The sequence below is a fragment of the Hippoglossus hippoglossus genome, chromosome 7 (genome assembly GCF_009819705.1).
Source record: "Hippoglossus hippoglossus isolate fHipHip1 chromosome 7, fHipHip1.pri, whole genome shotgun sequence".
NCBI classification, from domain to species: Eukaryota; Metazoa; Chordata; class Actinopteri; order Pleuronectiformes; family Pleuronectidae; genus Hippoglossus; species Hippoglossus hippoglossus.
Window position 1 is genome coordinate 14,917,492 of NC_047157.1, and position 22,622 is coordinate 14,940,113.

Consider the following 22,622-nt stretch of genomic DNA (forward strand, 5'->3'; position numbering starts at 1 on the left):
TAGCCACCGTAATGCTGCACTAATGGCTTTACAGGCAGAGTAATGCACAGACAAAGTGTGCTGGGCCTCTCCCACAAAGCTGAAAAGGCTGGATGGATCTGAAAGTCTGGCCCCTTTGAGCGGAGAAGAATCATCCTCTGACCTCTCAACTTCCTGACAGGAAGATGAAAATTCATGAACACCCCCAGGGTTTGGGAGAAGTTCATCTATTTCCTGATATAACAAAGTGAGAAAAGGGACGCCGTGGCTGCAGATCCTCCATTTGGCGGAGAATCAAAGTCAAAAGCTTGTGTCTGGGGAACAAATGCGCAGTGGCGTGCCGACAGCCCAAACACCCGGGCTGCACAGAGGAAAAGGTGAGGCGGCTTCTCCTTCGAACCAGACGAGTATTCCTGAGACACCTTGAAAGCATCCCAGCATTGTCCGGCAGACTCTCATAACACTGCTGCCTCAAGGGAAAAAAAACATGTGCTACACTGGCTCAGTGTTAAAGGAACGTCTAATTTCTTTTCATACATATATACACCCACTGTATGTGCAGTAGCTTATATAATCACACTTTTATCAAAACAAATATAACTATATATAACTATTTTATCTGTCATGCAGTTTAGGGCCATAACACACTAATCTATATGCACAATAAAGGTGAATGTGAGGCAATAACAGAAACTGATATATGTGTGTAGTTTCATTTATGCAACAATAAATAAAAAGATAGAAGAACACATGGCTCATGGTGAAATATAACACAGTCAGTGATCCCTGCTCTGCGGTGACTTCGTCTCAGAATAAGATTAATCCAGCGAGGGAGGCCCCTCTAAAAAAAAGGTCCACTGGCATTTACAGGCACTTGGCTTTAACTGGGAGTATTTTCACTGTTTAAGTTTTTCCTTAAATCGACTTGTAGTCTGAACGATGTGTTTCACTTTGACCTTGAAATGTCCGTGCATATCTGTTGAAGCTTTGAATTAGCTCTACTTTTAAGACCTGAAAAGATTCTACAGTACAGCTTTACAAAACAAAAACTTTGGTTTGACGTCTCCTTAAATGGTTTTTTTTCTTACACATGTCGGACCATAACAACTGAATGATTCAACATTTCAACTTTTCAACTCAAAATGTCATATAATCTAATGTGCCTTACATTTTCAATAAATATACTGTACATTGTTCATCACTGGAATGCTGCTGAATCATTGTTGTTTGTTTCCGTGCTGCGTCTCCTGCGTTACGTTGGTGTTCTTGACTCGTGCTGTCAGGAGAGCCCGACAGGATGGTAATTTTATGTACCTCATTGTTGTGTTTGTATGAAATACAATCACATAATTGTTGTCCTGGTTGGTTGTGGAAACCTGAAATGTCCAGGAGCTTAACCCTCACTGTCTGTTACTTTGAGAGGGAGTGTGTGTGCGTGTGTGTTTTGCATTAATCCACAGTTCTCCAGTTCCTCACATGGGGGAGAAGGGGAGGGGGGGGGACACTGTTCTCACGAGTGAATCTCCGTCCGTCTCTCTCATAAATCACTATTGTTCTTCGTAACCCGATTCCTCCTGAGCGAATATGAATTCAGCCTCAAGCATCCGTCTCTAATCCGCTTTCTTTGATTTAACAAAGTTTGTTCACATTATTAGATTTCGACCACAGCTTTCTCAGGACCACTCCTGCAGCTGAAACATCCATGTCATCCCCTGTCTGTTCTCAGTCCAACAGCAGTCTTCCCTTCTGTCTGTCTCTGTCTCTCTCTCTCTCTCTCTTTTTTCCTTCAGCCCGCCGCTTTGTTTTCTCTACACCCACAGCTTTGTACATTAGGCGTGCCGTAAGGCCATTAATGCAGCGATCCACCCTCTGCATTCCTGCTGCTCTGCTCTGTCTGAACAGGGCGAGGGTGTGGATCAATGCAAAGGGCTCTATACTAAGCAGCTACAGTTGAACCTGTCTTTACTGTCAAGGGCATTTTGTATTGCAGGTGCTGTCTGATGCTGACTTCCACTGGATATGACCTCATAAAATGGTGTTGACATGTTCAATGACACCCTTCTTTACTGGGGGGGAAGAGGACAGGTGATTAAAGGCAGAGATCCTGTTGACAGTACAGCTGTCCTTTGTTGCTAGAAACATCTGGTGGAGGTCAGCACTCTCCGCTGTCAGGGCTGAGATGCTGGAGGTGGTGTTGGTGTGGCGTCCTTGCTACGAGCACACGTGCAGCCATGCGTGTCTTTTCAAACATGTCATGTTGCTGTCTCATCAGCCTCTGTCAGTACAGGCTGTCCTTGGTGGAGGTGTGTGTTGTGGTGGAGTCGTCCGGCAGGGAGCCCCGGCGGCCGGGTCGCGACCAGCAGTGCAGCAGGTTCTGCAGCTCTCGGGACACGCTGCTGGAGAAGGCTGTGTAGATCCATGGGTTTGTGCATGAGTTCAGATTGGCCAGCAGCATCAGGAGGGTGAAGGCCACTCCTGCAGTGAACACACAAGAGATGATAAGTACATTTAAATGCAGGGGCAGGCATATGCATTTAAAATGTGAATTTTCACATGCAGCTATAGGGGAACCGTCTTCCAGCACATAACATTATACACCACATTGTTCTCTCCCCTCCTATTAAACAAACCTAAATATACACGACTATTCAGTTTGAAGATAAACTATTCACGATTGTTTTTCATTGTATTTCCTTTGACAGCGGCAACAGGACTGCAAATATCTCAGGGGGACAAAATCCTACATACTTCATTTTTCTGTTTTCTTTTTTTGGGGCTAATAATAAGTCTTTTATGTCCTAACTAAAACATGATTATTTCTCTGCGGCAAGTAGAGGACAATAGAAAAGGACAGACAGCTTTTTGGAATACAACGTTGATTATAATCAACTCTCCCTGCTTCTCTGTCTCCCTCTTGGTGTGATTGTGATTGTGATTGTGATTGTGTGTGTGTGTGTGTGTGTGTGTGTGTGTGTGTGTGTGCGGGTGTGTCTCCGTGTCCATGCGAGTGTACGTGGCTCGCTCTGTGTTTGTCTGCTTGTGATTTTTTGTGTGCAGGCTGCTGGCACAAATCATTGTTGATGAATTGTCAACATCTGGCCACGTTGCAAAAACCATCAGGGGATATAAACAGGTTATTCAGTGGCCCTGGGTGTTTATCTTTAGCTTCAGATCTAGGACGCCCACATGGTCCCTACTATCAACCACCACTTGAGGATACACTCGCCTCACGAGCTCGATCCCTGGTTGCCAGTAAAGACATCATCAGATGCTGTGTGTGTGCCAAAATGTACAGAGTCAAAGGATATCATCAGGAGGTTCCTCGCTGTGAGTTAAAACAACCCGTGCTTTTCTGACCTTCTATTTCACTCACTGTTCCCACCATCCGACCTGGGGCTTGTGCTTTGAAATAAAGACGCGCATTGTATTCAAACCCACATAAATGGAGAACAGCATTGATCAGAGGCTGTTGTTACGGATCCTTTAGCTGTTGTTTTTGGATGGTCAAAACAGACAAGGTTCGCACATTTAGAGCAGTTACATGTTGAAACTGGACTTTGGATACATCTGGGGAAAAACAACAAACACTGGAATGGGACTCAGCAGTGTGAATACCTGCGCCATGGCCCAACAGTTTCCTTAAATTCAATCACGCAACACCAAATTACACACAGTCATAAATATCAGTTCCCTAAATATCAGTCAATCAATACAATTTTATTTGTATAGCCGATATTCACAAATTACAAGTAGTCAGGTGGTCTAACAAGGTGCGACTTCATCTGTCTGTGTCAATTTGTGCCTTTTTTTTATCAAGATCCAAGACGTATTCTCTGGAAAAATGATAAAGAAAGTTAAAAGATTCATGGATCAGCCTCTGATCAAGATCTGCACAAAAATTGAATGGGATCTTCCCTGACCCATAACACATCCTTCCACCAAGTTTCATGGAAATCCGTCCAGTTGGTTTTGTGTAATCTTGCTACAAAAACAAACAAACCAATCAACCAACACTCAGACAGGGGTGAAAACAGATCCTCCTTATCAGAAGTAATAAACTCACTTGCAGGGCTCAGAACACAGATGTCTGTTTATGCTGTATTTTCAGGGTGAGTATGTGCACCAGGAATGTTGCAAAGATGGACCAAAGAAGACTCTGGTAACATGGATGAAGCCTGTTTGTGACTGACCTTGGTCAGGAGGGTTGGGGTCCCAGGCTGCCCACAGCTGAACGATGAAGAATGGGGACCAGCAGATAGTGTAGACCAGCACAATGACCAGAGTCATCCTCACGGTCTTGGACATGGCTTTAGTGATGCTCGGAGGGGGAGTGGATGGTCGGGGAGGGGGGACGTAGTCAAGGGAGCAGCGGGGCGAGCCTGACATCAGCACGTAGGACGTGTAGGAGTCCTGGCAATCTGGACTGTTCACTGTTTGCTGCTGCTGCTGCTGTTGTGTTGTTGCTGTTGGCGCATGTTCACCACGACAACTGTTGTACTGGATGGCAGCCGGTGCATAATCGTAACACTCTCCCGCTTGGCTGTTGAGCATGTTATTGTGAGGGCTGGTATTCACACCCTTCAAGGGCTGCGGCCCTCGCCCGTCCCTGCCCCCCCCTCCAGATGCTCGTCTTCCTCTCTCTTTCGCCCGCTCGTCATCCTTCTTGAAGCTGCGGAAGCGGAAGAGGATTTTGCTCTTCTTCATCTCGGCCATCACCGTCCTCTCCGACTTCAGGTAGATGTTGTTGTGAATCTCCCTAAAGATCCTTATCTGGAAGAAAAGGACATAATCGTGAATTACACGGTGCAATAGGAGTGAATCAAGACGCTGAGGGCCTGATGATTGAGTTTTACGACTGGCGTGTCCCAGACTCAGATGCCTGCCTTTGCTTTTGCAGACAATCTTTTTTTTGTGTTTCAGCTGCAACAGCGACAGGAAATTTGGTACGAAGTAGAGAGTGTGTGTTGGTCTTTACTATCAGCCATAAACCAGTCAGATATTTATACACAACATTATTAAACATAAATATTCAACTACTCTGCTATAATATGAATGGCTGCCATAAAGTTATATTGCAGCCAAACAATTCTTCACGGTCTCCTGAGCAACTAAAACAATAATTTGAAATCAAGTAATAATAGGTGATTCTTTCTACAAAATTTTTCCTCTGTTGTTTTTTTAGTTTTTTTTGCCAAACATTGCTCTTCTGCCACTTTTTGCTTTTAAAAACAGCTTCATGAGAGTGCGGTTTGATTAAACGCTCCACTCTCACTCCATCGAGTATATCCAAGTAAAGTAAATACAATCTAAATGGTTTCCGTATGTAGATACTTCAGACAAAGAGTCGTCTTGACTTGAAATCTGATCATTTAAAAAAGGTCAGTATTCTATGTTTGGCAGGGATCTTGTACATTCCACTTCCTGGCAGTAGCTTCTGAGTGGGCAGATTTTCTGAGCACCCGTCTCAGCAGTGGTCCTCCAAGTGCTGTGTTAATTAGGGGAAATAGCTGGACCCTGGAAATATCTTTCCCCAAATAGACCAGCAGGGCTGATGGGAGGCCGCCCAGAATCCGTCTGCGCCATGGGATGCTACATAACACCGACCCCACTCCCCCACGGGTTATCAAACAATGCCAAATGCACCCTCCATAAAAACAAAACAGCATTTCATTCATGCCACGCGTTCCTTTATTGTATAATGTTGGTCACAGTCTGCAATCCTGGTCAGTGGTCTTTGTGGATGGCGCAGAGAGTCCGCCCAGCACAACCAGTATTACCTGACAGATGGTAATGATGAGGGCGGGCAGGATGAAGACAGCCACAGCCATCCAGGTGATGTAGGCCTTCAGCCCCCACGGCTCAGCGAACTTACCCCAGCACTCGAAGTCTCCCGAAGTCAATTCCGAGCGGGAGAAGATGAACACCTGACAGGCCGAACAAAAGCAGTGCGGTCAGCATGGCCACAGGCACAACTGTCAGCATCCTCCTCCTATGAGCTGAACTTCAGTGACCTCATACAGCTAAAAACAGACCCACATCTTGAGTTCTACTGTAGAAACCCGGGTGTGAACGCCCACCGAGATCTCATTTCCTATTCCACCATGTGTGCATGTGAACATACGTGTTTGTGCGTTGACCCCCCTCCCTACCTGCGGTATGCTGAGGACAAGTGCCAGAGCCCAGGCCACCATGACAGGGGTGTTCCAGCGGGACATTTCTCCCCCTCTGTAGGCCTGCAACGGGCAGCAGATGGCATGGTGCCGGTCTACTGTCATGGCAACTATCATATAAGACGAAGCAAACATGCCCACTATCTGCAAGTACTTGATGGCCCGGCAAAGCACGTCTGGTCCCTGAAACCTCTCCGTGATGTCCCATATCAGCTGAGGAAGAACCTGAACACACAGATCAAAGACAGTTATGATACAATAATAATTAAGTGAATCTTGACATAGCAGAGCATTTTTCCTGTTTTGGCGCATAAAAATGAAGAAAAGATTTTTATCAAATCAGGAAAAGAGTAAAACCAACAGTAAATTTCTCCAAGTAGAACGTTTCGACTGATTTTAGCATATTCCTTTGTGCCGTCGACCGCCACTGTTGTCCAAAAACACATAAATGAGGCGCACTGTTGTACTAAGCAACACATTCCTTATAATTACCATAAACATTGGCAGTGCAGTTTATTTTGACTCAATCTTACATCATCCTGATACCGTAAATCTGCACTACATCATCTAATTTGTATTAATCCACTGAAAATAGTCCCAAACAAAAATCTGTTTTTAGATTAAAAAAAAATACACCTCTCAGCATTTCAGGAAAATGGCTGAGCACATTTAACACATGAAATTGTCTGTACAGTGACAATTGTGTTGCCAATTGAAGTACTTTTTAAAGTTGTTTTGAATTGTCTTTTTGCGGTGTATGTTACATTTTAATACAGTTTAACACAATTTTTAAACTTCAAAAGTTTTATATTTGTCATCAACGGGTAAAGTTATAATGTGCTTATTCTGTCAGAATAAAAAAATTTCGTATAATTTTTCGTATAATACTTTGTGAACTGACCTGAAAGAACGCCACCACCAGGTCAGCCACACACAGATTGACCATGAACACGTGCATGGGTGCATTGTGCTTCCTCCTCCTCAGCAGCACCCACAGCACAAAGCTGTTCCCCAGGGTGGCGAAAGCCAGCACCACCCCAAGCACCGCGATCTCCGCCCTGGCCAGGCCCTCGTCCCTGGTCCTGGGCGGGGGCAGGGTGTGAGGTGTGGTGATGGAGCCATTATCAGGGAATATCCCGAAGAAGGACCCCCCGCTGTGAGAGCCGTTGACCGAGTTCAGCTCGGAGACGAGCAGGGGCGAGGAGGAGAGGCTGCTCCTTCCCGTGGTGACCAGAGAGGAGAGAGCTAACCCATCCCAGTCTGTTTCCACGCTGATGCTTTCCATTCCTGAAACACAAACAGTTAATTTGTTACAGTTGCAACCCAATAAAATCTGTTTTTTTGTGGTTTGTTAACATGATGTTCTTTGCCAAATAGTCAGCAGGACTCAAACGGGGTGCAGGATCATGAGACCGTCAATTCTTCAGGTTTTTTTCAGCACAGATTGAATCAACAAGCAATTTACTTGTTCTGAATAATCACGATATCAGTCTGACCCTTTTATTGCCTCCCTCCATTCGCCCTCAGGCGTGTCAGCTGAGCCCTTTTGCTTTTTAGGGGTTATTCATTATCCACTGAGAATACAAACCAAACACATCGGGCCTTTTAGGACGTGTGTTGTCGAAGGGATTAATCACAGAACCTCTTTGTTTTCAGTGCATCTGTCACATCTTCACGGCAAATATTATAAATAGCTTCTGTTATGCAATTTCATTAAATCTGAGCGAAAGCAGTGAGAGCCAGACACTGTGCTATGTCCCGGTCTGTCTCCCATGCAGGTCATGTTTTCATTTATTTCCGTTGCTGGCAGTATTATTCTCTCTATCTTTATCCTGTTTTATTGTGGTGCCATTGACATTTCCCCTCATTTCAGATCCCACTTTCCTGCCCTGATGTGTTTTCTGATCTTATATATTCCACCTGTGTCTCATTGTCTCCCCTCCCCTGGTTAATTTAGTCTCACGTCCCTCTGTGCCATTTTGTCTTATGGTTCCAGTGCCACTAACTTAGCAAACATTATTCAAAGAGTTTATACTATATGTTTTCACCTCTGTCCGTTTCTTTGTTTGTTGTAAGCAAGATGACACAAAAATAACTGCACAGATTACCATGACACTTGGTGGAAGGATGTGGTATGGAAGGGAGGAAACCACAAATGTTTGGTGTGGATCCGGATTAGGGGCTGCACCGAGAATTGTTTTTTCACTTTCTTTATCGCCGCAAGCTTTCTTTTTGACATTTTCACTGATTTCTCAGAGACTAATAAATGGATCTTAAAGGAAAAAAATCTAGCAAAATTAAATGACTGATATTTATAAGTGTGTGAAATTTGATGCAGTTTGATTGAATTTAAAGGGGCTGTTGGGCCTTGGCTGAGGTATTTGCTCTAAGTGCCATACTCTCTTGCTTTTGACATGTTTTTTGACCTCACTTCTGCCTCATCCCTTTGTAGTTGTTGGCCTGTGGGTTATTCGACTTCCTGGGAATCGACAACAAATTTTTAGAGCCCTGTCGTTGAGTGATTTCTTTTTTTTTTAAATTCACTTTTGAGTCCTCTGTCTTGTTCTCTTTCACCTCATTCTTCAGGAGGTCTTCTGCTACCTCCCTGTCACCTCATTACAAATACGACTGTGCTGTAGACCTACACCCTGGTGCTTCTCTCTCTAGAGGTCATCTCTCCTACCTAACTTCCCCTTAGAGGGAGGCAATTGACCAATACACCTGAGCCTCCTTGATAGCTGAAATGTATCCTCCTTTCCTCTTCACCTGCAGAAACCAATTTCTTTTTGGTGGACAACTAAGACAAATCGTGCCCTGCATTGAATATCGGGGACTCAACAACATTATACCGCCAAGAACCGGTGCCCCGTCCCTCTTGTAACTTCAGCTTTTAGACTTTCTGAGTCAGTTCTTAGATGTTTACGATCTGGTGAGAATAATGGAGGAGGACGAGTGGAAGACAGGCTTTTAACAGTCGGAGCGCATTATGATTACCTTGTGATGCCGTTCCGATGAACTAATGCACCAGCTGTGGTTCAGGCGCTGGCAAATGATGTTCTGTGCAACATGAAAATAAAAACTCTTTAGTCGGTCTGCCTTGAGATCGGATGGCAGCAAAGTGGAAAGGTCGGCTAAGGCCATAGCGGTCGCTTTGTAAAGTAACAACCGCAGAGGACTCATGAGTGAAAACAGGGTTCTACTGGGAAACTGCCAAAACATAGAAAGCCCTAAAAAAACACTCTCTATCAATCCTGCTGCAATGTGAATGTTGTTGTGTTTTCGGTGGTTTATCAAGCCGTCAGTGTGCCTGTTTGTCCGTCTCCCAAATCTTCCAGCTCCGTTTGACGCAAAAACCAACGTGGTTTATTTCCTTTGCCATATTTTGTCAAGGTTGATTTGACAGCTTCTCCCCTCGAGCCCACCCCTCTTATTCCTTCACCTCCGTTCTCATAATCACTCTCATCCCAAGCTTACCCCCATACATTCCTGTTTCCCCCTGTTTTTGTTCCCCCCCCCTTCTCCATCTTTCTCTCATGCATCCAGGCATTCTTCTCTTTTTCTTTTCTCTCAGTCACACTCACTGTCAATCTCAATAAATTTTGTGTTTGTTTTTCTATGCTTATAAATAAATGGTTTAAAAGAAGAGAGAAAGTTCAGATGACAATTTAAGGAGCCGAGTCGTGGGATGCTGTGGGCAGCCCAGGTCAAAGACACTGCACGTAGAAGAGGAAGACAATGGATGAAGATGAAAGAAAAGGGATGAAGGCAGTATGGAAAAACGGCAGGAGAAGAAAAAAACTGCCAGAAAAGGTAAAAGAATATAAAGCAAGATAAGATAAGGAGGTGGCCCTTATATAGCTCTGAAGAGGCCTTTGTTCGGTTAGTTCTAGGAGTGTGTGGTGATTGACACCATATTCGTATATTATTATGACTAATGTACAAGGAGTGCTTAGGTACACAAGTTTTACACTCAATGACTTCTTGGAAAATGTCCACATCTAAAAATAGGAGTAAAGCTCTAGTGATAGTATTGAGCAATTGAGTGGGACTAACAGGATATTACAAGGTTGTGCTCTGCTGAGACCCAACAGTCAATTTGCTAGTAATAGTGTACTCGCTGCTGGGCGCGTGAGATAACACAGCTGAACACATTGTCAGGCGTTACAAGCTGGCTTTGCCAGAGGAATGTATTCAGATGAATGCATGACATGAAGGTATATCCCTGAGAGAAAGGAGGTGAATCTGAGCAGAACCGTTTCTCAGAGGACAGAAAAACACTCGTTTTGTTTGAGTGAGTCTCCGCTGCCACACCAGGCGACCACAACGCAGCCGTACAGTAAATGGATGAACCGAATCAAACCTTTATTACTTTTACTGAGTTTTTAGAATCCTCCCCCTCGGCCATGTCCGATGGTCCTTCGGATCAAAGCTAATACTTTTTTTTCTTAGTATCTGTTTCTTGTTTTTTATATTTTCAAGTTTTATTTAATTAGAGTTTTAGACAACGGGGTCTTTTACCACCAAGGAATCTCCTGGCCTGTCTTTGTTGAGTCCTGAGGAGCCTTGTGCCCCTCTCTGTAATTACAGCATAAATCATGAGAGGATTCTTTGTGCTGCTGCCGTCCTTTATACTTTCCACATAATCTCATTATGTATATATGCCCATGTGACAAATTTTTGATGTGAAATCCCCCTTTCCAGTGTTTCTCAGAACAGATTAAGTACAATGACTTAGGAAGGTGCTATAATACGGCCTCCTCAAAGAAAATAATATGCAGCGTTACAGTAAAGCTGAGATGATGTCTCTAAATGCTGTTCAATAGAAAGTAATAAGAGGATTATTAACTGGCAGGAGGAACTTTCAGTTGTGACTTATCTGCTCACATGGGAAAGAGTGCGAGATTTCTAAAGGACTGTTCTTGTCATCCATCACTCCTCTGTCTCTTCTGTTTGCCTGAACCTCATGAAGCTCATGAGGTATTTACTCCAAATATGCTCATGTCTCATTAGCATGGGGCCTGCATCCAAGAAATCAACATGGATTATCTTTAAATTGCTCAGTGGCTCAACTACAGGAGACCCGAGGGTAGCCCGAAACTTACTGGCACTGGCGGCTCCTGAAATTCCTGAAACCAAGGATACATAGAAGAGGTCAATATTGTCTGCAGGAGTCTGCTGAAGTCTAATGTATCTCTTTATATTCCCGTAACTTCCCGTAAAATATATTCTGCCTTGCTCTCATCTTAATAACACAAGCACAACATGACGTTCCCGTCTGTCTGATCGACTTAATGTAAAGCACAAATTATTCCATCTCTCCGCACCGGACGGACTGTGGACATACTGCTTTTAGTAGTTGGTGCAGTATGCTGCTTCCTCTCTTTACTTTAAAGCTTTCACTCTGATTAATGACAGAGTCGATCCCTCCCCTCGCTCTCCTCTCCAGAAGCAAACCTCAACCATCCTTCATGTCCTCTCCATCCTGCGCGGCTCTTCCCCGCACACACAGGGCCACAGAGCCTCGGGGGGGGGGGGGGGGGGGGGGGGGGGGGGGGACAAAACATGTAGTTAAAAGTATGCTGGAAAACTTCAGCTTCCAACCATTCACATCTGTCAACATGTCAGGCCCCTCTCTTCTCAGTGTTCGTACATGTGGTCATTAACTTCGACAAACCACGTCATGTGAGATTTTTCTCATAATCTAGGTTTATTATCCAGGTGAAAATTCCAGAGGACTGAGACTTAACTTGTTCATCATTTGGGGAATGTTATGGATGAGTTCAGGTTAAAGAATCCTGAACTAAAATGTCGCTCTATAGGCAACAAAAACAGGACCTTATCAGTGTGTTTGTCAGTCTTAGCACTTCCCTCTCCGTCTCTTTGTTCACGTCAGTGCTTTGATTAGTTCCCTTTGAGCAGATTTGAGCCAATCTGATTAATGAGGACCTCTCTGTCCTCATTAGCAGCCCTGTGTACACCGCACTCACAAAACCTGTCACTAATTTATCCCCGTAAACTGCTCTTCTTCCTCTTTCTCATCCACCCACTCCAACCCTCTCTTTGTCCTGTAACAAATAATCCACCCCCTCTGTCGCTAAGAATGAAAACCTCTTGGGCAACTGCTTCTGACACGCTTATTATTTTAGTTTGGTTTTAATGTTCATCCTCATTAAGCAGGTTGTGATGATTCAATTTGGCCCAATTGGCATCTAAGCTGAATGACAATATGACTCAAACAATAGATCTGCACAATGGGATTTATATGAGCTCTTTTCACTTTGCACAGCAAAAAGACTTTATTTACATACCAATCAATGGATTCTTGCACAATAAGGGTCTATGTGAGTCATGTGCTGGTGCATGCTGGACCATGCAACATTGCGACTGCATGATAAAGCAGATACGACCACACTTTCCTCTTCAAAGCCCATATGTCGGTAAATTAGATTCCCCCCCCCCCCCCCCCCCCCCCCATTTGCACCACTACATAAATTCACCATCTGAATGAGTCATTTCAATGACAGCTGGATACCGGATATATATTAACGCTTTTAAATTTGTGATGGCACCTGCTGTACTCATTAAAAAATCTGATTCACAGCGCTGGATCCATGATTTATTCGCCTCTCTCTCTCAGTGTGTGTCACTTCGGGTCCTGGCCTTCAGCGCAGACTGCACCCCCTATGAGCAATAAGAGTAAACACTCTGTTCTATTACTGTCCAAACAACCCATTAAATGTTAATCATGTGGGACCACACCTCATTGCACAAACTAATACAGTCATTACTTGCCAACATTTCCGTTGTGTGTGCTGCAGCGCTTTTTGAATGTTATGTTCACAAATACCACCGTCAGTTTATTTCCATAATACATCAGCCACTGGACACTCTGGTGTGGAAGAAGGTCCAAGTCCCCTTATCAGCACTGATAAAGCCTGTTTAGGAGACCAGTGACTGTTTTTCTGGTTATGTATCATTAACCAGCACACTGCCCATAAGAATCTGCCCCAAACAAAACAGGCCATACTGCTTCTTCGTCGTCCTCCGCGTCTTCACACGTCTGACACAAAGCTCAGTGTATTCCTCCTGACGGCTGGAAACTGTGTCCCCGCCCCAGCCAGAACAGGCCCGGAGGTTCGGAGCCAGTATGTTCAGATCCGTGCCACATGAGGAAATGGACCCGGTGAAATGATTGTTAGAGACCAGGCTAAATTGACCATGAAAATAATAGCAATGATGATGATGATGATTTTTCCTGATGGGGGCTACAATCAAGGAAGTCATTTTGAGCGTGTTGTGGACGCTGCCAAAAGCTCACCAAGAAAGAAAAAACAAAAAAGAAGAATTGTATGATTAATGGAAAACTCATTTAAAGCACTCTGGTTGAGACAAACAGCTTTGTGCTCTCAATCACCAAAAACCTGATTGTGCCAAACGGAGATTTGTTGACTCAACTGTCCACCTGGTGAGTTTATTTAATCGTTTCATTGCGGATACGTTGGCAGGAACTGTCCGGACAAGCTGCCGCGATGCTCGAGTTTCAGGCTTCCGCTCAACTCGGCCCCATGGCTTCGCTGTTAGGCTGCCTCTATTTATCTCTGCTTATATGCTAAAGAACGAGTTGCTGTGTCATACAAATATTTTAAAAGTCACGCAATAAATCAGTGAGCTTTGAAGGTAAAGACGTGTGTGTACGATAAAAACACACCCGGCCTGCAGGGACCACAAATATCTGTTTTTAATTATCTGCAGACCTTTGAATTGCATTTAAAAAAAAAAAAATAAGGGCACATTCATGGCCAAAGAAACATACGCGCACACATAAACACACATTCACACACACACACACACACACACACACACACACACACACACACACACACACACACACACACACACACACACACACACATGCATTTAAAATAAGAGCACCCCCAAGTGAGTATAGTGTTTCTGCCCCTGTCTCCTCTCACCTTGTTCTCAGTGCATGGTAAGCTTTCTCACACGTGTCCTTAACTCTCGTGGTCGTGTTTTGCTTCTCCTCTTGGTGACTGTGGGACAAAGCATTAAGAGCTGTCACCAGCCGGGTCCATTAACATTACACGCTACAGCAGATCACATTAACAACCTGACAGCTCCACCTCTGCTTAATGTTTTTAATCCAAAAGAAAAACCTCAGAGGACCTCATGCATTTTCGATCGGGCTGCACCATGAAACAGTTCCAGTAAAGCACCGTGCAGTCTGAGCCAGACACACTGTATATGTTAACATATTTGAGCCTCCATATGTTGAGATCAGGACGGACAGGCATGGTTAGGACACTGTCAGTATCTGTACTGAATCTAAAGTGTTACGTCTGTCATTCACAAAAATAAACTAAAGTTGCCATTTAATTATTTAAGCTCAACAGATGATAAAATAATCTAATCATTTTTTTTAATCCTAACACTTATTCAACAATTTACAAACAACACATTATTTTTCATCTATCAAAGTTCCTCTTTACAAAACAAGTTTGCTCATAGAGTCCGAAATACTTCAAAAAAAAAAAGTTTTGTCTCCATTTCACCATCATTGAAAAATAAAAAACAAGACAATTACACACTTATATTAATTTCTAAATGAGATAAAAAGATATGCCATTCATGAATTAATTGATGAATGGTGATTAATTATCACATTGTTTTTCTGATTATGAATGGATTCAGTAGAAACAATTATGCAGCCTATAAATAAACAGGTAAAAGAACGAATAAAATGCTGAAAACAGACTTTAAGTGTCATACACAGAAGCCAGGTACTGTAGATGTTGAAAGATCTCATCCACCCAAATAATGGACTGTTCTCCCTGATTCAGTAATGTAATGAATATGATAGAAAGGATATGGGATATTAAGGAAGGTCTTAATATCCCATATCCTTTCTATCATATTCATTACACCTACCTCAGTCTGATGTTGCCCAGCTCATGGTTACACATTAACTGCGCATACCTGTACTTTATATATATTTGTATGTATCTCTTCCTTCCTTCCTCATACTATATTTTTTATCTTTTTATCTCATCTTATCTTCATGTCAAGGAAAGTCGTAGAAAAGCATTTCACTGCACGTCGTTCTGTGTGTGGTTGGTGTATGTGACAAATACAATTTCTATTTGATTTTGATTGGATAATTGTTTTACTAATGTGGACATGAGATACTGTACAAACACACAGATGACTCAGATTGATCGGCAAACAAAGCTGTTGACGCACAACGCTCCTACAGAACCAACAAAGTGTTTTCAGTGATGAGAGGATACTTGTAATCAGAAGGGTTATGTATTAGCAGAAACTGGTGTTTGTCATCAAATGAAACAATGACCACAGTGTCAATAAAAAGTGTTTACTTACGTCTGATCCACTCCAGTGGCACAGCAGAGTGACAGGTGATGTCCAATGTTAACCCAGAACAAATATTCCCATTATCAGCTCTGCCAGTCCAAGTCCCTCTGCTCAGTGAATCTGAATGAATCAGGCAAGACTCGTAAAAAAAAAAAAACAAGCTACTTAATCAAAGCTACTTTTCCCCTCTTTTGGTCAAAGTGTCAGAGAAGTTCTGAAGGGTTTGGTACAGCTCCTCAGTGCATCTGCTGACTGTATTGTTCTGGCTGGGTTACAGTTCAAAGGCCTGTGTCAGGGGGGTAATCCATTTGATAGCCGTCCGGCGTGTGTGTGTTTGTCCCGGCTCCCTGTGCGTCACGTTAGGCTCTTGCAACGTGCTGTGCCCCCAACACCAGCAGAAATGAATTTGAGCTCCGTCTGCTCTTACCTCCCACCTTACTCCCCTCCCTCCCTTCCCCTCTATCTCCTCCTCCTGGGGCAACCAGCCTGTCCTCTAGGGCTGAGGGTGGAGCGTGAAGCCAGGAGGGAAGGCAGGGTGTTATACATACCTATGAAGTGTGTGTGTGTGTGTGTGTGTGTGTGTGTGTCTGTGTGTGTGTGTGTGTGTGTGTGTGTGTGTTTGTGTGTGTGAGAGAGGAAACAGAGAGAGAGAGAGAGAGAGAGAGAGAGAGAGAGAGAGAGAGAGAGAGAGAGAGAGAGAGAGAGACAGACAGATAGGTAGAGAGATAGGTAGAGAGAAAGTATTGTGTGTGTGCATGTCCATATGTATGTGGAAACTTGTTTTGAAGTTTATGCATGTGTGTGTGTGTGTGTGTGTGTGTGTGTGTGTGTGTGTGTGTGTGTGTGTGTGTGTTTGAGAGAGAGAGAGTAAGAGAGACAGAGAAGCACGTCCCCTCCCTGTAATGATTATGCCTTGTGTAAGTCATTGATACACACAACTCGTGTTTTTATTCAAAGCTTTCCCCTGTTTTGCTCTCTCCTCCTTCCATCTCCTTTGTTACCGATGAACAAGGGCCGCTGCACTTCCACCTATCCAGGAATGCCGATTGGCTGGGTCAGCAGGACGACTGCAGGTCACGCCCTTGGCTACACACAGAGCAGAGGTTAGTGTAAGAAAGAAAAAAAAAGACACACATGCATCTTCTGGGTTTAATGTCAAGACTCTCACACACAGACACACGTGATGGTAAGAAAATACAGATGGCATGCACGCAAACACTCCCAGGTGCACACACAATGAGTGAATTCATAAATTCATGCACACACACACACAGGCACAAACCTTGAAGACACGCTGACAAAAATCCAGCCAAACACGCAAGTAAATAGCGATGATATGCCCAAATTTATTTTGACAAGTAAATTGCAGCAGCCTCTTACTTTTTCCCTACAGGCAGCAGCCAACAAGGAAGCTGTAGTTCTACATTCTAAGTACATTTTAAGTACATTACATGTACATGCATTGCCCCCCACCCCTGCAGCACCGACACACACAAACACTGAAAACGTGCTGCACCCATGGGCCGCTCTCTGTTTGTCTAGCCCAAAGCCATTGATCCCTGGCGGAGACGGAGTTGTCCCATGATGTCAGCAAACCTGGCCGACACCTCCCGTGGCGCCGCCAGGTTCTCATCAGATCAGTCGAGCCATTTCGTCCCGCAGCTGAGGAGGTGGGGCCGTAAGCTCCCTGAGAATCACTCTAATATGATTATCCTGAGTCCTCTGGTCGTGGAGGACATTTTGTCACAGAAAGAAGTAAAGCAGCAAAATTAATCCACTTTGTTCGTTTTACAGCTTAGGTCTGACAACTGATGTGCAAGTGAAGAGGAAGGGAGACTGTAGGTGCAACTAAGAGAAAAGGCAGGACAATAAAAATGACCTTAGGTTTTGAGGTTATGGAACAAAACCTGGTAGAAGTAGTCACTTGGTATGAAGTATGTTCTTCAGGACAACAAACCTTTTTTTTATCAGGTAGCTAATATCTTGCATGTCATGTTAGGTCACAGAGCAACACCAAGGCCTGAAAGGAATGCAGAGACTTAAAATATCTCAATCTATGACAACCTTTCTTTCCCCGGAGGTTTCTTGCCGGACATTCTCCCACATGTTGGGGCTTATTTCTAGCTCCTCGTATTGTGCCAGAAATAAAAATGACAGCTGTTTTCCTTCGAGAGGGAGCATCTCATCTGCAAAGACCTTTCAGAGGCTCTCCTCAGAGATGTATGTCTCGTGGAACTGTGGCACCGGCAATTAAAAAAACAACAACAAAGCGCTGCACTCCTCGGCCTGGAGAAGAGAAAGATGGAGAGTGTCCTGGAACACACCGCACTGAATCCAACAGCAGTAACTCAATCAAGCTCACTTTTCATGTCGGTAAACATGGCTACCATCGGCCTCGAAGGGGATGGACGAGGCTTAACTGAATTTTCACTCAAAAGGAACAAAAAGTCAGACAGCCATTTGTCTTCCTGCGGGACAACCTGAACTGGGTCAGACCTCGGGCTAAAAACGCACCGAGCACAGAGCAACACCTGGTCGGACAAAACTGGCAATGAGAAGTTAAGGAACATCTGAGAGAAACATTAACTATCAGTCGAACCGTGAATAACAGACAGATGAAGAATTTGGGATTTCAACTTTGTGTGAATCCGTAATAACCAGGAAAAGATACAGTGGGAGATTACTTTGCCAATAAAGTGCTGTTTTATTTCTATCAAAGGCCCCATTACTGTCATAATTCTCGGAGACGTTTTCCATGAGAGGCTGCAGGCATGACTCACGTTTGCAAACCCATCGCTGACTGTGAAAAATAGACATTCCACTTGATTTGGGGTGTAAAGGTAATAATAACACGAAGCCACAGAGATGAAACATTCTTGAATTGAATGAAAGTTTCTGTACCACAGGAGATAAGTGCTTAGTTTGAACCTAAATTACTTTTAACACGTCTATTTTCTCCCTTACCTTGAGTGGTGCAGTAGCCTACATGTTTAGTTTCATTCATAAAACGTTCACGTGCGATATATATCTTTTCTTCTCTGCCTCCAGTCCATTACGATGAAAGTGGAATTCATTTCTCTGCAGAAGCAGTTTGCTGTCACACTGGCTACATGATGTAAACAGCTTTCATTGTTCGTTAACAGAGAGTTGTTGCACTGCGCTGTGACACCATTAATTAACTATTAGTTCAATGAATCAGATTTTTAATGTTAATGTTTTTTAAGCATAATTCAATTCGCTTCCTTTATTTGAAGGAGCACTGACTGTAAATGTGTGTTCTATTGAATTTTAAATGTCAACATTGCCTTTTAAAGTTCTTGTGTTTTCACTCCCTTTCAAAGTAAAAGTGCAGCGTTGGCTAGACTAAACTATAAGAGCTGATCAAAAGTCTCCAATGTAGCTTACTACAGGTGTTGATGAATGTGGGGCAGTGCAGATATGTTTATTAATGAAGCACTTTGGCAGGACGCAGAGCTGTGCTTATGATCGAGTTTGTGGCCTTTCAGCGACAAGATGATCTCTGTAAACAAAAAGTCCCGGCCGCTCGAGAGCGCAGGCGTTATGAGTATGTGTGTTGTTTACCTTTCGCTGGTTTCAAAAGACAGATTGTCCGTAACGTAATCTGTTTACGAATTTTCAAAGCGTTAAGCGTGGAGCGAGTGAGTTAATTCATCATATCGTGGCAATCTCTGCATATGGTCACGGTGCGATAGCCGCGGCCACTTTTCATGGAGGAGCACTTATCTGTGAGTGCTCTGTCATTCTAATAGTTGAGGAGGACGTAGATGAATAAGCTGAATGGCAGACGTGTGATTCTCGCTGCCAAGTTGGATGTTAATGGAAGCTTGCGAAGACAAATCTGATCCGCCGGCCTTCACGCACACAGATGGATCACATGAGGTTTTCAGGTGGTTGAAAAGAGGATAAAAGCTTCACTGAGCAGCGCCGCGTGAACGTGATCCAAACCTTTGGCCAGCTACAACCAACTGCATATTTTTGTGGGCATGCAGGAGCAGTTACACCATGAAAAACGCAGACAGAACAAAAGTATGCAAGTATGCACGTGATATGTCGGAGCCAGACAGCAGGACTGGGGATTGGAGGGATCCAAGCATTTTGAATGGATTACTTGCTACGAATACTTGCTACCCAGGCTGTATGTCTGAGGCTGTTCTTTGTTTTTGCTCTGCACATGTCGACCGTCAAAATCGATCTCCTTCAAAGTATTCGAACCATTTCAGAAACACAGATCGTTGAGAGCATCACATGTTGTGCTGTTTTCCAACGTGATTCCACTTATGTCTTTTTCAGTTTTCAGTTTCAAAACATTCCTGCACAAACATCCACGGCCCAGACCCTCATCCCTCACAGACTTATAATGAAATACCGTAAGAGAGTGCCATCGGAAAACTTTGGTGTAGGATATATATTTTCTTAATGCAGGTGCAATAAGCAGTCAAATATATCAAAACTGCTTTATCGTGTAGCTGTAAAAACCAAAAAGGAGAGAAAACCGATCTGTTTCTTCTTCTCTCTGTGGCCCCTCACTGATTTTATTTCCCTTTTCTTTTTCTGCTCATCCATCAGAGCCCCCTTACTGCTATAAAGGGGCTCTGATGGATGGCTGATGTATTCTGTGTGTGCAAGGCAAACACTGCAAAGGTACAGATAAGAGAGGCATAAACAACAAAATAAATATATTGACAGAAAGGAGGAGACAAAAAAACATAAAGAAGAGAATAACTGAAAATCAGCGAAAACGACAAACCAGTTAAACAATTGAGGGTTTTTCACGGTTTTAACTTTAACATGAAGCTGCTTTGAAAGATGTTTAGTTATGATCCACTAATGAGAGTTGCGTTCAAGGATGTGCCATTTGAACCATCTATAAGGGGGGGGCTGAAGCAAAAACTAACTTTGAAAGCTTTCCGCCTGAGTGTTTGCCTCCCTCCTCTCCTCTGCACACACACACACTACCTATCCATCCAGCCTGAGAGATCCTGCATCTCCTCGGTAGCAAACAAAGTTTTTGAGAACAGGAAAAACAGGGTAGGCTCTAAATCAAGAATAAAAGATGAATGTGCGTCAGTGGAATGAAGATACTGTATATACATCCTGGAGAAAGAAAAACAGACACCATGAGGAGAAAGTATTAGAGGGATTATAGGAGGAAACGGAGGAAAGGGGGAAAAGGTACATTTTGGAGGGGGTGGCGTGTCTGTCAGTTTTTGGTGAGAGAGAAAACAAGAATTGATTGACGCCAGTGACATCACAATGGAATAAAGTGCACGGATCAGGAGCATTGTGCCTGTGGTGCCTTGAACGTGGTCGTCCAGAAAAAACAAACCGTACGCACAACGTGATGGATGTGGGAGGCAGTGTGGTCATGTGTGTGTGTGTGTGTGTACACAGAGTGTGTACACGAGTGAGCAGCGCGGCGCATGTTTTCCTGGAAGTTTGTTTAGAATAGTGTGAGTGTGAGACGTGAGCATGCAGATGGAGATGCAGATGTGGTGAATAGCACTCTGTGCTCTTCGGGGGTCTCTGGGATAAACTGGCAGCACCGACACATTTTTGCCCTCTGCACTTCTTCCAATTTCTCAGCCAAGTCAGCCAACAACTCCTACGGCATCTGGGCTCGCAACCTGCAAAGTGTGTGTGTGTGTGTGTGTGTGTGTGTGTGTGTGTGTGTGTGTGTGTGTGTGTGTGTGTGTGTGTGTGTGTGTCCCACAGAGGATGTAGAACCGTGACCACGTATTTCATCTTTATGGTGGATCTGTTTCTCTGAATGTGTTTAAATGAATGAACACATTTGTCAGGCTGCTGGCTCTTTAGGGGCTCAGACAGCTGCTGGTACGCTGTCTCGACTGGTGTGTCCATTGAACACTTTTTTATGTAATGATGAAGGTTCTGGTGACATTTTTACTGCCGCTGAGACTATTGTGTTTTTCTCCCCTGTTCGCTAGTTTGTTTGTTTCCATTAGTATATTTTTTGGTTGTTTTTTAAAAGCTACTGAAGAGATCTCCATGTTACTTGTTGGAGGGATGGGCTGAGAGAGAACCCATTAAATGTTGGCGTGAATTCGGTCACAGGGGTGGATTCAGAATCTTTTTTTGACTTTCTTCAGCTTTGTGAGATAATAATTGACTCATCTTGTTTAGAAAATAAGCATATGTAAGGGACTGAAATCTATGAGTGTGTCTATAATGTGGTATAGATCTTGTAGATTTGAATGTGTGGTAAAAGGTAATGGCAAATGGTTATTGACCGCTCAAAGCACTTCACAGAACAAGTTTCATTTGCCCTCTCATGCACACAGTCATACTGTACAGTGCTTTTATACCCAGTTCTTTTTTCTATCGCACACCAAACTGCAAAGAGGCAATTTGGGGGAAAGTATCTTACCTCAGGAGACTTTGGAATTCAAACTGGAGGAGCCAGGGATCGAACCACAAACATCTCTACCCTCTGAATGCTATTCTAGTTATTACTGCATTACTGTGTTAATGGAGGAGCAAAGTGGAGTTGTCTTGTGTGTGTTTCGCTCTATAAAATGTCCTCATCCTTCGCATGCATGTACATATGCATAGGAATAAACATATACAGATACATTTATGGTCCCCAGATGATGAATCATGTGTTCTCTTTTAACTTTTCTTTTACGTACTGCTGAAATGTCTTGAGTACTATTTGATGGATTGTCATGACATTCACGTGCCCCTCAGGATGACTTGTAACATCGTGGATCATCCTTTCATTTCTTATCTTGGGCCATCATCAGGTCAAATATTACCTAACTCACTGGTTTACGACCAAATAACCTACCTGCCAAACTGAAGACGTTTCCATCAGCCCCAGCTGTACTGGGCGCAGCCCTGCAGAGCCACTGGCATGACTGTGAACCCCCTCTTGCCTTTGTGTCTGCTTTTACATGTATGTTATGTATACATTGTTTCATTACAGCCTAATTTGAATGGCTTGTTTTGCGGCGGTAACCTGCATCAAAATCAAGCTTGAAGTTAAATTGATATCGGGTTTCATGCGGTGCATATTCCCAAATAAATTCGTCTTTGATCGAATTACCA

At 43.6% G+C, this 22,622-nt stretch overlaps 1 protein-coding gene across 1 annotated transcript; it reads right to left on the reverse strand.

Moving 5' to 3' along the window:
- Positions 1-481: 481 nt before the first annotated feature.
- Positions 482-15,957, reverse strand: LOC117764773 (vasopressin V2 receptor-like). Its single transcript, XM_034590843.1, has 7 exons — positions 15,546-15,957; positions 14,123-14,200; positions 7,051-7,436; positions 6,129-6,374; positions 5,757-5,903; positions 4,170-4,749; positions 482-2,454 (listed from the first exon to the last, which is right to left on the reverse strand). The coding sequence occupies exons 3-7, from the start codon at positions 7,432-7,434 to the stop codon at positions 2,258-2,260; spliced, it is 1,554 nt and encodes a 517-aa protein (XP_034446734.1). The 5' UTR covers positions 7,435-7,436; positions 14,123-14,200; positions 15,546-15,957; the 3' UTR covers positions 482-2,257.
- Between the last annotated feature and the right edge of the window lie 6,665 nt (positions 15,958-22,622).

Coding starts and splice junctions, on each gene's coding strand:
- LOC117764773 (XM_034590843.1), bottom strand. CDS start 7,434: ATGGAAAGCATCAGCGTGGAAACAGACTGGGATGGGTTAGCTCTCTCC. Junction 5,904..6,128: donor TTGTCCTCAGCATACCGCAG/GTAGGGAGGGGG, acceptor TCGGCCTGTCAG/GTGTTCATCTTCTCCCGCTC. Junction 4,750..5,756: donor TCATCATTACCATCTGTCAG/GTAATACTGGTT, acceptor CTTTTCTTCCAG/ATAAGGATCTTTAGGGAGAT.